This window comes from Charadrius vociferus, unplaced genomic scaffold (assembly GCF_000708025.1).
Source record: "Charadrius vociferus isolate BGI_N301 unplaced genomic scaffold, ASM70802v2 scaffold59, whole genome shotgun sequence".
In the NCBI taxonomy this organism is placed as follows: Eukaryota; Metazoa; Chordata; class Aves; order Charadriiformes; family Charadriidae; genus Charadrius; species Charadrius vociferus.
The window spans coordinates 7,767,015-7,781,726 of NW_009661371.1; the positions used below are offsets into that span (position 1 = coordinate 7,767,015).

Sequence of the window (14,712 nt, forward strand, 5' to 3'; positions counted from 1 at the left end):
GTGTTGGCAGGGGGCAGGTATATGGCTCAGGGCTGTCTGCTGTGAGAAGCCAGGGGCTGCCCTGTGACAGACAGCCCCACCACAGGACAGAGCTGAGCCCATCAGGCACAGGTGCAGCACCTCTGTGAAAACTTACTTAAGAAAGGGCAAAAGCGTCACGCAGGCAGAGTGAGAAGCAGCAGTGCTAACACCAAGATCAGAGAAGGAGGGGGAGGAGGTCCTGCAGCGGAGATTCCCCTACAGCCTGTAGAAGAGACCACAGCAGAGCAGAGACTTCCCTGTAGCCCTCTCAGTGGAGACGGCCATGCTGGGGCCGATACCCACACTGCAGCCTCTGAAGGACCCCACACCAGAGCCGCTGCATGTTTCCTTGAAGAACTACAGCTCACGGAGAGCCCACACTGGAGCAGGTTTATCCTGAAGGACTGCAGAGCAGGGGTGGCACGTAAGAAGGAAGGAGCAGCAGAGTGAGCTCCTAAGAATCGACCACAACAACACATTTCTCACCAGCCCTGCACTGCTTGACGTGGGGGGAAGTAAAGGAGGCAGGAATGAAGGAGTAAAGTTGAACCTGGGGAAGGCAGTGTTGAAAGTTTTATTTTTTGTTTCTCACTACCAAAGTCTAATTTAATTGGCAACAAATTAATTTAATTTTCCACAAGTTGAGGCTGTTTTCCCCGTGACCATAACTGGTAAGCAATCTCCCTATTTTTGTCTCGACCTGTGAGCATTTCCATCCTATTTTCTCCCCCATCATGCTGAGATGGAGGAGTATGAGAGCAGCTGGGTGGGCAGCTACCTGCTGGCCCCACCAGACTACTGTACATCCATAATGACACTAAATCTAACTGACAAAAGGAAACAAGTTCATTGAAGTGGTACACAACGTAAGTTATAGTAAAGACCAATGCTTTCTCTACCTTTGACTGGCAAAATGTGCGTTTATATTTCATTGCGCAGGCTGGAAGATATTTTCTCCCAAATAAGTTTGCTAGAATGAGCACTAGCGTTTCCAGGACATCATCTGAGAAAACAGTTGAGCCTATGTCAAAACAGAAAGTACTTGGGTTAAATATGAAAGTGTAAAAAAAAAAAAAAAAATTTTTTTTTTTTTTTGCTTAAAATAAACAACTCCTACTCAGGAGTTTCCTTCCCAGCTGCTGTTGTCATGACAGGTTATGCAAAACTATGTTGGATAAAGATCAACTCATTACATACATAAAACTCTGGGAGATAATTAAGCAACTAATATATACAAATTAATACTGTATTCGTACATGTTCACATATCGCAGCATATCTCAGTGTACAGAACGTATTTTACTCATGTAATGCAACATTAGTAGTACTTCATTTTTTAAATTTGTTAAGAGGGATGACTACTCCGAATATCATTTGCTACATGGCATTCAAGTCTTGCTCTGGAGTCAAAATTATTCATTTTTCTATGTATAGCACTTTTTTCTGCCTCATTAGAATGTTTCACAAACAGTAAATTTAGGTTCATGACACTAGCATTGCCGCATGTGTGCCTTGGCTTTCTCAGACAGAAATATAAGCCTGTGCAAACTGTGTAGAAAGGCAGAGGCCAAGGATTTGAGGATGAAGGCTAGGCAAACAAAAGGTGGCAGCAGCAAGGTGGCACCCAAAACATTTCAGAACCATTGGGGTTACAGAGCCTGCCATAGACTGCAATTAAGATGCATGGAGTATTATTTACCTTTAATTGGCTGGCACAATTTGTGGAATAAACCTTTCACAAGAAAGCTCACTAAAACAAAATTTGAAGGTTCGTGATAGTACAAGTGTGTGACAAGTCCAGCAAATCCCCTGGGGTTACCTTCTTGATCCAAGTAGCCCTATTGTTTTAAAAGAAAAAAAAGCTTAGTTGTGAAACAGGAAGTTGGATGTGACAAAAACTTCAGAACAATAGTCATTCAACCTAATAGATAGGTCCCTATTGAGACCATTCAATTTCCACTGAAAGGCAAAATTTGCCCTTACTGAAAAAAAAAAGTCACCAACTAATTGACTATTTCCGTGAGAGATCATCTTCTCCCTGTGCAGAGCATAGTTTTAGCACCGATTTAGATCATGTTGCAAATGAGAAGTGCATACAGGCACCAAAGTAAGATTTGATGCAACGTTCACTAAAAAAAATACTATTAACCCAAACATTTGGTGGGATAAAAGCACAGCAAGCAGTGATCTGTCAAATATGTTGCTGCAAGGTGTTTGGGTGCTAGAAGCTTACATAGTTTCAAAAAACAACAGGTCAAATGCATGGAAGGAAGCTCCATGAAAGGCTATAAATGCCAGGATAACTCTCCTGCCACTGCATCACACCCTTTAAGAAAGTAGGGAGTATCCAGAGAATAATCATTATAGGGTTGCCCCCCCCCTTTTTTTTTTTTTTAATATATTTCCTTGGGAATATTATTGGAGACATGATACTAGGTATGTGGGTCAGGTTTTGTCCAGTGCTTAGGCTAACTGTAATTTTTTGGAAACGTTAGTAATCTCTCTTGTATACTGACTAGATTCTTCTCTCCAATGGGAATATCAGACTCTTGGTCTCACATACAAGGGACACCCAGCAGAGGAGGCAGAAATGTTGGTTAGGGCTCCTACTGAGAGTAGGACTCGGAAGTCTGGGCACAGATGATTTGATAATGTAATCACGTTATTGGTACCTCTTACTGCCTGCAGTTCTGAGATGTAAGCCAAAATGGAGTAACGCATACATTTTTTCCAAAATGGAACCCCTCAAATTTAAACTATTACTATGGAAATATACACCACTAATTTTCAGTCTTCCCCAAGACCTACTTCCTAAATTTTTGTTAGAGACATAATTTCTCCCAGCATTTTGGAAAGCATGTCATCCTTAGTGTGTTTTAAAACCCTATCATTTCATGTGCATGCATCTTCATACACAATGTAAATACATAACTCTTACTTTCCTAATAAATTTGTAATCATATAAACCGTATAATAAGATTTTCCCTATTGATTTTATTCCATAACATAAGTAGCTCAAAATTAACCTCAAACACTCTAATTTTATCTATTTCCTTGAATTTCTTCCTAACAGAAAGAAATAGCTTGTTGCTATGGAATATAAAATATACGGTTCTTTAAATGAAAGCAGACCAACAAAACCAAATGAGAATCCGTAGATTTAAGAACTAACCTTTATGAGAATAAGTTAAAACCTACCTCTTTGATAAGAAATTGCAAGGAAAACATAAAATAAATTTTTAATATTGCAGCATATCTTTCTTTTCTGAATGACATCAGTGAGTGCTTCAACACTGACAATGCCTGGTCAAACAAAACAAACAAAAAAAAGACGAAATTATAAACCCAAGGGAATGTTGATATTATAACAAGCAAAGAAATTCTATATCCAGCTTTTATGCTTTATTTCATCAATTGGTTTTCAGGATAAAATTCCTGGGTTAGGATTATGTTGTATTTTTATTTAAATTGAATACCTAACTCCTGGAAACGCTTGTGAAAAATTCCATCCTCTGTCTGTCAGATGTGTGTGCATTTTCTAAATTTATGCTAAGGTTTGTAAAGTTAATTACATGAAATTCATATAGAGGTCCACAAGAAAAGCATTTAAATATCATTAAACTAAAACCAGGAAGTTTTGAAATTACTCCTTACATTTTAATAAGATTTTAATATTTTAGTATTTAACACAGAATTGTACCAATTTACTTTGTTATCTTCACAGAATTCACAGAATGGTTAGGGTTGGAAGGGTCCTCTGGAGATCATCTAGTCCAACCCCCCTGCCAGAGCAGGGTCACCTACAGCACGTTACACAGGACAGCGTCCAGGCGGGTTTTGAATGTCTCCAGAGTGGGAGACTCCACCACCTTAAGAAGACTCATGTCTGAATTCATTCAGTGAATCCTTGAAAATAAGTGTCTGTATGCTGGACTGGATGTAAAAACAAATAATCTGGAAGCAAGAGTTCCTTAAGACATCTCTGACCAATTTGTAATCATGGTCATGGGTTGTTTACTTAAATCACTGCATTAAATGCAAGAATGAGAATTCTTTGATTCCAGAGAGTTAGTATGCGGATTTAAACAAATGAGCAATACATAGAATTTTCTCATTGTTTTAATTGAGACAGCATTTCATAGTTCCCCTCTTCCCTACAGAAATGTATGTTCACATCTTTTCATCAAATAAAGCTGAAATTTTAAATAGCGGAAGACTTTCTGATTCTTCAAGTTAATGCAAATATTGCATAGAACAATAGTCAGTAAAAATACCGTCCTGATAGTAGCACTCTTTCTGATAATAATATTTGTTGCAGAGAATAAATGCATGAAAATGGACAGTACAATACTGTGGAGAAGACAGCACAGGTACTAGAAGCAGTATGCAATTTCATTTGGAGGCAGATTGCTTACTTCTGAAACATAATTTTCTGCTCATGTTAAGAAGACATAATTTAATTAAATTGCTATTGCGAAAAAAATATTAAACCTTTGCTCTGGCATCTGCTTTGTCATCAGCCTTTGCAGCCAACAGCATGAGTCTCAGTATCAAGGTAATAGTCAGAGGAAACTGGCCTTTCAACTGAGGTACGTTGGATTTTAGAAGTCTTTCAACTTTGGGCAGTGGGATATCATAGAAGAACACATTTCCAATCATATCTTGTCCCCGTCTTCCAGCACGTCCTGACATCTAAGAATAAAATATTTAACAATTATTAAAATAATAAAATTTTTAAATTTTAAGTAAAATTACTTACGTTGTATACACTGGTACCATCTACACAGTCTTAATAAAGTATTTATGGAGAATTATTAAAATAATGTTTGCAAAATATGTTGTACCTCAAATATAGCCGGTTTGCAAATGTGGGTTGATTTACTTTTTAAAATATGAACTTCCAAATTTGATAGAAGACCTAAACACTGCCCAGGTTATTTACATTGTCTCACATGTCTTTTTAACATTTATATTTCTTCAAGGTAAGTTTTAACTTAATTTATACTCATACACCAGCTTTGTTTTCAATTCACATTTAGCTCTGAATTATTTCTAGGTAGATTTGGGGCAGAGGTAGTCTCAGTATGAATAAAGAGCAGAGGATATGAATAAGGAGTAGAGAGAAGCTGCCTAAGTGTGCATTCTCTTGCTTGGATCTTGGTCAGGACCATTGTAGGGACTTGGCCCTTGTACCAGATGATGTGACGAAGCAGGAGTCATATCATTTATGTGCAGCAGAAGGGAGATGCACGTAGGTCTGGCTACCGCACAGATCCACCTACACTCTGACACCTGATTGCTACCTGCCAGGTGATGCCATCAGCTGCATCCAGCCTATATGGCCTTTAATCTACTGAGCGATTGCTCAAACAGGTCTTTTGACTATACGTTATTTGTGGGCTGGCAGTTCCGAAACATTAGTAAAAATCACCTTAGCTAAAACTATTATTGTCACCAAATGAACAACTAAAACTCACAACATACCCAGAAATATACGTAAAAGAAAAGACATTTTTCTGAATTTGCATATGATGGCTACATGTGTACTGTTCTCATAATAAGAAGTAGGTATTCCATTTCCATACCTGCCTGTAATTTAGGGCATCTAAAAAGACAGAATCTTCAGCAAAGACGACAGATTTACATGGCATGTTGATTCCTAGAGCAAGTGTTGAAGTAGCTGTGACTACCTATAAAATATCAAACATAAGTGCATCTATTAGAAATGGTAATATCCAGTTTAAAAAAACCCACCTGTAATACCCAACTTAAATCAATAGGAATGTTACTATCATTTTTCATATGGCTAAACTTTCATCTGATGAATTTAACAGAGCAGAACATACATGAATTTCACTCCTTAGTGTAGTTCATGTAGATATTACATATGCATATTAAACTTTTGTATCCTGAAAGTTTATACTGCTGTGGAACACCAACTGAAATAATATTGAAATTGAACACAAAATGAAATATTCCGCGAAGACGGTACAAAATATCATAATCCTATAGAGGTCATTTAACTAAAAAACATTCAGTTGGCTGTTGCAGTAAAAGACAATAAAAAAATGTTTCTATAAATACATTAGCAACAAAAGGAAGGCTAAGGGGAAACATAGTGACCAAGGCTGAGGGAAAGGCTGAGGTACTTAATGCCTTCTTTGCCTCAGTCCTTAATAGTAAGACCAGTTCTTCTCCAGGTACCCAGCCCTCTGAGCTGGAAGACAGGGATGGGGAGCAGAATGAAACACCCATAATCCAAGGGTGTTGGAAGCTAACAAGACACAAACAAGTCTATGGGGCCTGATGGGATCTGCCCAAGGGTACTGAGGGAGCTGGCAGAAGTGCTCACCAAGTCACTTTCCATCATTTATCAGCAGTCCTGGCTAACCAGGAAGGTCCCTGTTGACCGGAGGTTAGCAAATGGGACACCCATCCACAAGAAGGGCCGGAAGCAGGATGTGGGGAATTACAGGCCTCTCAGTCTGACCTCAGTGCCAGGGAAAGTTATGGAGCAAATCATCCTGAGTGCCACCACATGGCATGTACAGGACAACCAGGTAATCAGGCCCAGTCAGGATGGGTTTATGAAAGACAGGTCCTGCTTGACTAACCTGATCTCTTTCTGTGACAAGGTGACCCGCTTAGTGGACGAGGAAAAGGCCGTGAATGTTTTCTACCTAAACTTTAGTAAAGCCTTTGACACTGTTTCCGACAGCATTCTCCTGAAGAAACTGGCTGCTCATGGTTTGGATGGGTATATGCTTCTCTGGGTAAAAATACGTCTGGATGGCAAGGTGCAAAGAGTCGTGGTGAATGTGGTGAACAGAGTTAAATCCAGTGCTCAGTATTGGGGCCAGTTCTGGTTAATATCTTTATCAATGATCTGGATGAGGGGATCAAGTGCAGATGACACCAAGTTGGGTGGGAGTGTTGATCTGCTTGAGGGTAGGAAAGCTCTACAGAGGGATCTGGACAGGCTGGATTGATTGCCCGAGGCCAGTGGTATGAGGTTCAACAAGGCCAAGTGCCAGATTCTGCACTTGGGTCACAACAACCCTATGCAGCGCTACAGGCTTGGGGAAGAGTGGCTGGAAAGCTGCCCAGCAGAAAAGGACCTGGGGCTGTTGGTCGACAGCCAGCTGAGTGTGAGCCAGCAGTGTGCCCAGGTGGTCAAGAAGGCCAATAGCATCTGGACTTGTATCAGAAATAGTATGGCCAGCAGGACTGGGGAAGTGATCATCCCCCTGCACTCAGCACTGTGTTCAGATTTGGGCCCATCACTACAAGAAAGGCATGGAGGTGCTGGAGTGTGTCGTAAGAGCCACAAAGCTGGTGAAGGGTCTAGAGAACAATTCTTATAAGAAGCGGCTGAGGGAACTGGGGTTGTATAGCCTGGAGAAAAGGAGGCTCAGGGGAGACCTTATCACTCTCTACAACTACCTCAAAGGAGGTTGTAGAGAGGTGGGAGCTGGTCTCTTCTCCCAAGTGACAGGCGATATGAAAAGAGGAAATAGCCTCAAGTTGCGCCAGGGGAGGTTTAGATTGGATATTGGAAAAAATTTCTTCACCATAAGGGTTGTCAAGCATTGGAACAGGCTGCCCAGGGAAGTGGTTGAGTCACCATCCCTGGAAGTATTTAAAAGAAGGGTAGATGTGGTGCCAAGGGACATGGTTTAGTGGCGGACTTGGTAGTGCTAGTTTAACAGTTAGATTTGATCTTAAACGTCTCTTTCAACCAAAACAATTTTATGATTCTAAGATAAGCCAATCTGAAGGATAGAAACTCTTAGGTAGAAGTAAAGTTTTACAGCTATCCATTCACTTAGTTTATTTTATTTGTTTGGAAATCATCCTGTCAACATTTTTTGAATGAGCATGACAAAGTCAATGTAATATATGTTACCGCTGGTGAAAGTTACCCTACATTTTTTAATTAAATATATGGAGAAACTAAAATTAAGAAAGAAAAATAAACAAACAAAACTGATCCCAATTTACCAACCTTGATATATCCCATCCTGAAAAGCATCTCCACTACTTGTCTTTCCTTGGCATTCATAGATCTATGATGATACCCAATGCCCCTCAGTGCCATCATTTGCTGCTGATAACCTCTTCTCTCAAACTTAACTCGATGAAAAATCTTCCTCAAAGTCTACAAATAAAAATAAATGTCAAGTATTAGCCACAATGAGGTTTTGATAGTGAAAAAGAATGTCTACTCTGATAAAATTCCAAGCACTACAGAGAAGTATAGCTGTTTATGATCTTCAGTGAACCCAAAGCCCAAAGTGTACCATCAGTAGCTTATGACAACAAATTCAGGCTTTTTGGTACACTCCTATATACTATCAATTTTTTTCACCTTTGCAATAAACGCCAATTTTCATACCACGCAGCTAGATGCAACCAGACATGACAAGCCTGCATAGTCATGACTTTCGTACTCAAAGCATGGCTTCATGACCATGTACTGCATGCCACTATCACAGAACAAATTCCCAAGTAGCTATGTGAAGCTGATACTCTTTTGCTCTGGTTTATCATCCCTGCTCTGTACCGCCATCTCATCTCGCTATACAGTTAGAAGCTTCCCTTCCCCAAACTCAGAAATAGCACTGAATTAAGCCTTTTAGTATTTTCTGAACTTCCCTCTACAGCTAAGTGCCATCTGTTCCAATGTCCAAGCTGCTTCTTCACTGCCTTTACGCATGTGCAACTGTGGGAAGCAATGCTCCTCCCATGCTGGCTGACAGCAGTTCAAAAATGCCATTGGGATCCCAACTTCCCAGGACAAGGAAAGAAGAGTTTCCAAGTTTGGTCCCAATACACAGAATTTTCCTCTCTTTCAAGACATATCACAATAAGCAGAAAGCATTACCAGACACTTTATCAAAATTTTGAGCACTTTTCTCTGAATTAAGAATTATACATCACAATTACTTTAAAAAAAAAAAAAACACAAACAAACAAAAACCCCACCACAAACAACCAGCCATGAAGAGACAGGTATATAAACCACAGTCATGTTTCAGGAAGTTTAGACAAGAGGGAATATCCTGGATAAAGGCCCAGTCACCCACTACTGCTGGAAACCACATAATATAAATCTCTTTCATAAATTATTCCTTAATTATTTGTATAAAAATACATACATTAATATTTCTGATGCACATCTGAAGATTTTCAGTGTTTTTCTCACCTTTTCTTTCCTCAGGGGGCACAAACACATTGAAGAGCGTGGAAAATGTTGTTTTGTGAGAACTAAAACTTTTAGAGCCTAAAATAATTTATCATTTAGTATTTTTACAAGATAAGAACAGCTTACAAATGTTTTGATAAGCGCACAGAGGTGCCATATAGGCTATGCTGATGATTCAGTCAGAAAAACAGAAGTCTGAGATCTGAATCAACAAGTAACAGAATTGTATTGCTGATAGTTCATGGAAATTAATTAATTGCAGTATAAATCCCAGGACTCCTATCACAAGGACAAGTCAACATCTTTTTATTTGGCAGAATGAAAATTATCCACACATCTTAAAAACAAAGCTACCTAAGATTGATACCTGGAATCAAATTTAAATGAAAACATTCAGAATGTTTCATGAAGTCAATGTGTACTGTTACGAAATACAACTGCATCACACGCTACATGCTTTTTATGTATTTATGCACAAATTCAAGCATTTCAGACATACAAAACCAAAACCATATTATAATTATCAGTGAATTACTTACATCTTCATCCACTGCTTTAGGATCAGCGTAGGTACATGCAGAAGGGATGGCAGTTAGCCTTTTAAGTCTCCTTTCTAACTGTTGTTTTGTACTCAAAAGAAATGTCATGTTGTCCATTGTCCTGGGGCTCAACTTTTTGGTATCCCTGTATACAATATACAATTAAATTATTATTTCTGTAATTAACATTTCTTTCTTGATATTAAAATATTCTTTTTGTACTGAAAGATGCAGACTCATTCCCTTTTAAACCAGAGGCTCAAACATGTAGGTAGATCTGTTAATGTAAATTTACTGATAATCCTAACAGCTTCCTTTTATCATGGCTTCTATGCAGAACAGCGAGTAATTCTGGGTGAAGTAGACAGGAGGAATTATGGTGATACACAAAATCAAAGGAAGATAAAGACAGTAACTGTAAGTACCTCTTTTAGCAAATTAGTAAGCTAACAGGATTGCACAGTAGAAGAATTAAACACGAAAGAGAAATGTGATGGATTTACTGCCAATAATAACATGGACTGTAAGGATTTAGGACAGGATGTGAAGAAGTGAGGAGAGGGAAAACTATTTAGAGGCAGATTTTCAAGCTACTTCAATGTCTAAATATATGTCTAAATCCCTACCGCATTTTCAAGTTCTCACTTACTACTATTAAAGTCAGCTAAGTTTGTTTTTTCATGATATTATGTCCAAAGAATGGACTGTAAATTGTCATGATTAGGAGGGCAAAACTATGATTTTTTTATGTTCCTGACAATCCTGATAACTATAGCCATATTTCATTGCCAAATGCCTTATAAAAATCTATACCCTATCACAAAATCCAGAAAATTCAAGGTTAAGGAAGAAACAAATACAGCACAATCCACACAAAAGGCTGACAAATATTCAAAGAACATCTCATCAGCCAGGTGAGCCCATGCTTCAGAGATCCACCCCTGTAACCAGCCATGGTGAGGCTAAACTATGAAAATATTCTCCCACAATGGCTGGCCCAGCACAAGGGTCAGATGCCACAACGTTTTTAAGAGATGCATGACAAAAGTCACCGACTGGAGAAAGAGATGTTCTGATAATCTTGGTATCTCCGTAGCAAATTATTCCAAAACGACCAATCTCATATACTCAGGTCTGTCTCTTTGAGTCTTATGTTTTAGTGCCAGCACCTTACACAACCTCAGCAACACTGATATCTTCCTGCTGCTTGACTATGCGCTAAGTACTGCTGATTGCTCCCTGCCATACAGCTGCTCTTACTGTGCGGGTTGCCAGAGCACAGAGAGGAACCGGAACTGCTATACTGCAAGCTGGACGAATCTGCTGCTATAAGGTATATTCCCCAGAAATAAGTTATCACAAAATTATGTTCTGTCACACTGTGTAAGCATTTTAATAATATATAGTTATAATACTTACCGAGAGTTCAATTTTATTAGCTGTTTTTTCACTTTTCTTAGTTCGTCACTCAAATGTTCTTTTTCCCTCTCAGTATTAGGGTGTTGTTCACTTTTTTGTTTTCTCAGCAAACTGAGGAATACATTCCTGGCTGCACATTCCACTGAATTCACGTTAAATCTTAAAGTAAATAATATAATATACATCAGTTAGGTGAACTCTAATAGAGTTTTTATTTATATGTAATGCTGTTACAATAATACTCAGTGAGCTTTATCATCTGACAATAGTTGGAATCTAATCATTAGAAGCGTATCCCTATTCCATCTCCATATCCTATCTCCAATCATAACCTGCATTCACTTTCAAACTGCTATTCCAAAACTGGGTGGTAAAATGGTTCTGCCAATAAATTATCTATAGAAAATATGCTCACCTTTCCCTAAGGTGGATGCTCGAACATACAGATAAAGCAAATTGTAGCTTAAGTAATTTTAATTCTTCTCGACTACCCAGTTAAGAATCAGTGCCTGTCTTTCTTGGCCTTCTACATAGCTGTTCTTCCTTATAGCTTTTTCAGTATTGGACTGTCTGGAGTTTAACTGGGATGAAGGCTTCCCCAGCTTTACTCTCATAGTGTTATTTTTATGCTTGTTGCAGCAGGCAGACCCTGTTAACTAATACCACACAAGGTGTTAGCAACACATAACTTCCTAGTCCATTAGAATAGTCACAAGTCATTCAAATCAGGCAGTAACCATGAACAGGAGCAAAAATTGAAGAGATTTATCCTTTTACCCAGAAAGACCAAATATACTTTTTAAGGCTAGGAGGTAACTTCTCCTTAAATTAAGCTTTTCAAATCTTCTCAGATGACAGAGCTCAGTAACAGTCATTTGCAATTTACTGGGGGTTTGTCCCTCTTTGAAGCTCAGACTGAATGATCTAATTTCTCTCTATCATAGACTTCATTCAGCCAGAAGGAGTACTAAAGCGGTGCCAGCCTGTTCTTTTCTTGGTGGCTCTAAGAAAAGAAAAGCAAACTAAGTATTGCTTTTTCCCTAGCACCAATGGCTGTCACAGCAATTTGGCTTCTACAGCTCTGATACCTGCTCTCTCAGGAGTCTCCATTAATTCCATGCTAACATAACACCATACAGGATGACTGCTTTGCAACCTCATTCCTCAATAATGGCTTAGGGAGAAAAAGCTTACCAGCACCAACAAAGCATAAACATCATTCTATTACTCCAAGTCACTGTCTACAACTTGTGAGGTCTACTCATCCCTGTCATCTCCATCACAATTTCTTAGGACTGGGACATTTAACTAGACAATTTTATTATTTTTTTTTAATTCTCTCTGATTCTTGTCCCTTGTCTGACTACAAAGACACCGGGAAGCTCTACCAAGTGCTGTTACCAAGTGCCTTAAAAGACCCCTAGATAACAGATTTCTGTACCTCAAGCCCCAGCGTGATATCACTGGGTTCTGCCTCCATGTTCACCAGTCTGGAATGTGTTCTTGTCTCACCACGACCATTTATCAGTTGTCTAGGATACTCCTACTCTGCTCGCAGTCCCTTATCAGAGCCGTAAGTCACCAAGAATTTCTAAGGACCCATCATTCTGGGGTAGATGTGAGGAAAGCACTTATCCATCTCCCCTACGGAGAAGCACCTTGAACTTCCTATTGAGCGCTCCAAAATGATGTTGCAGTTCAAACAGCAACCCTGAAATTATTCCTTATTCGAGAGAATTACAATTATCTAAGACTCCTTTTGAAAACTGTCCATTTCAGCTTGAAATCAGCCATAACATTAATTTACAACTAGACCATCACCGAGAAACAGAAAAAGAAATAATTTACCACCACCTAGAGTATTTTGAGATGTGACGTCAATACGCGTAGTCACTTTTTTGCTTTTTCCTTTCTAGACTTCTTTCAGAAATGCCTTTCTATCAGCATCAAGCACATGAGAACTGAAACGGCAGTGAGCATTCTACCTCCAACTATCCAAGTGTCCAATATAAGGAAGGGTAAGGCTTCATACTGAGATAAGAAAACTTTCCATTTTTATATATTGTTACTGTGCGTTATTAGAGTGAAAATATGCACTAGACAACTGTTTACTGATAAGCAGATTCTTTTTATTACTAAGTCCAGCATTGAGGTACATGCCTACTTTACTAATATCAGCAACATCCCTCACAATAACGGTATTGTCAGTAGGCTCAAAGTTGTGCGCATTTGATGTTATGTAATTACATCTCACATACATGCAAAACAGGTTGATTGATGCATGTCACTGGATGTAAGGTGAGATTGTTAGAGGCTATGCAGTGGAATTGTCATGATGTGACAAATGCATACATCAACAGAATCTCTTTCCACCCTTTTCCCTAGCAAATCTGCCCCTATGTACACCATTTACACGCCGAAATAAAGAGTATACGCTTTCCCCAAGTTTTACTGACTACACTGCAACAAAGCAACTGAGAATCTGACTCTCATTTCAGTGGGAATCCGTTTCTTGCCATTTTCTCAGACATCATGCATGGATTCTACCCTTTCCACACAGTAATTAAATGTTCCCAGTTTTATTTCAGCTAAACCTTTAGTGCCATGAAGATGCACGGGTTAGCAGAGCTGGTAGGCCTTTACTTTGTATGTTTTAAATCAAAGGTAACAAATACCATATAAATAGCATTTGCCAAGCTATATCAACGCTTATCTCTAAAACCCATTTTTCTGAATATAGGCAATACAGATGTAACACATTGAATGTAAATACTTACATGAAAAATATGGCAGGCAACTTATTCATCTCATGCAATTTTTCAACAAAGCTTGCAAAATGCTTCCACTTTTCCTGTTCTGAGCAATCCACAGGTTTTGGCTTAAGGTGCTTCAGTAGCTCATTCACCTGATCAAAGTAGCATTATTGTGGATATGAATGGCAGAAACTTGCAGCCGGAGGCTAACAAATATGAAGACTCCATTTTCCTGTGTCAACTTTTATCAGCTTGAATTTTTTAAATCCTTTAGAACTGCAATAGCCACATAGACTAAAAGGTCTGCAAATTATCAACTGACCTTGGTAAGAACTTAAAATGCAAACTGTTGTAGCATTCATGGCTACCATCACTGTGCAAATAATAAACTGTCACTAACATACTGATTAGGATGTATTTTCACATTCAAGTGTCATATTTCAAGATTTTTTTTCCCCAAATAATCTTTCAAATCAAGAACTTGATTTTCTGCTCATTGCTTTAATTTCTGTCTTTTACATGCAAACATACAGTCTGCGGTTACACAGGAGGCTTCAAATAAGCAGCAAAAATGAAGTAGACTGAAAAAAGCAGAGCGATGGTACAATATTCTCACTAAGTGTTGGAGGTACCTAAAGGAATCGGGAATTGAAATCTCACAGCAGTATCAGAAGTCTGATTCCCAGAGAAGCTTGTGAAAACATCACCTTGAAAATGCTTATGGAAATGTCACAAATATTAGTGTTTATCGTTCAAGCACAGCAGCAGTTAAACCT

At 38.8% G+C, this 14,712-nt stretch overlaps 1 protein-coding gene across 1 annotated transcript in view; it reads right to left on the reverse strand.

Annotated features, from left to right (window-relative positions):
* The window catches only part of DDX60 (DEAD (Asp-Glu-Ala-Asp) box polypeptide 60), a 47,264-nt gene that overhangs the window by 7,267 nt on the left and 25,285 nt on the right, over window positions 1–14,712 (reverse strand). The window contains exons 25-33 of the mRNA XM_009893733.1: window positions 13,961–14,088; window positions 11,184–11,342; window positions 9,765–9,909; window positions 8,026–8,178; window positions 5,606–5,710; window positions 4,512–4,712; window positions 3,219–3,323; window positions 1,720–1,858; window positions 921–1,042 (exon numbers count right to left, since the gene is read on the reverse strand). Of these exons, the coding sequence (XP_009892035.1) occupies window positions 921–1,042; window positions 1,720–1,858; window positions 3,219–3,323; window positions 4,512–4,712; window positions 5,606–5,710; window positions 8,026–8,178; window positions 9,765–9,909; window positions 11,184–11,342; window positions 13,961–14,088 (1,257 nt within the window). The remainder of the gene's footprint in view (window positions 1–920; window positions 1,043–1,719; window positions 1,859–3,218; window positions 3,324–4,511; window positions 4,713–5,605; window positions 5,711–8,025; window positions 8,179–9,764; window positions 9,910–11,183; window positions 11,343–13,960; window positions 14,089–14,712) is intronic.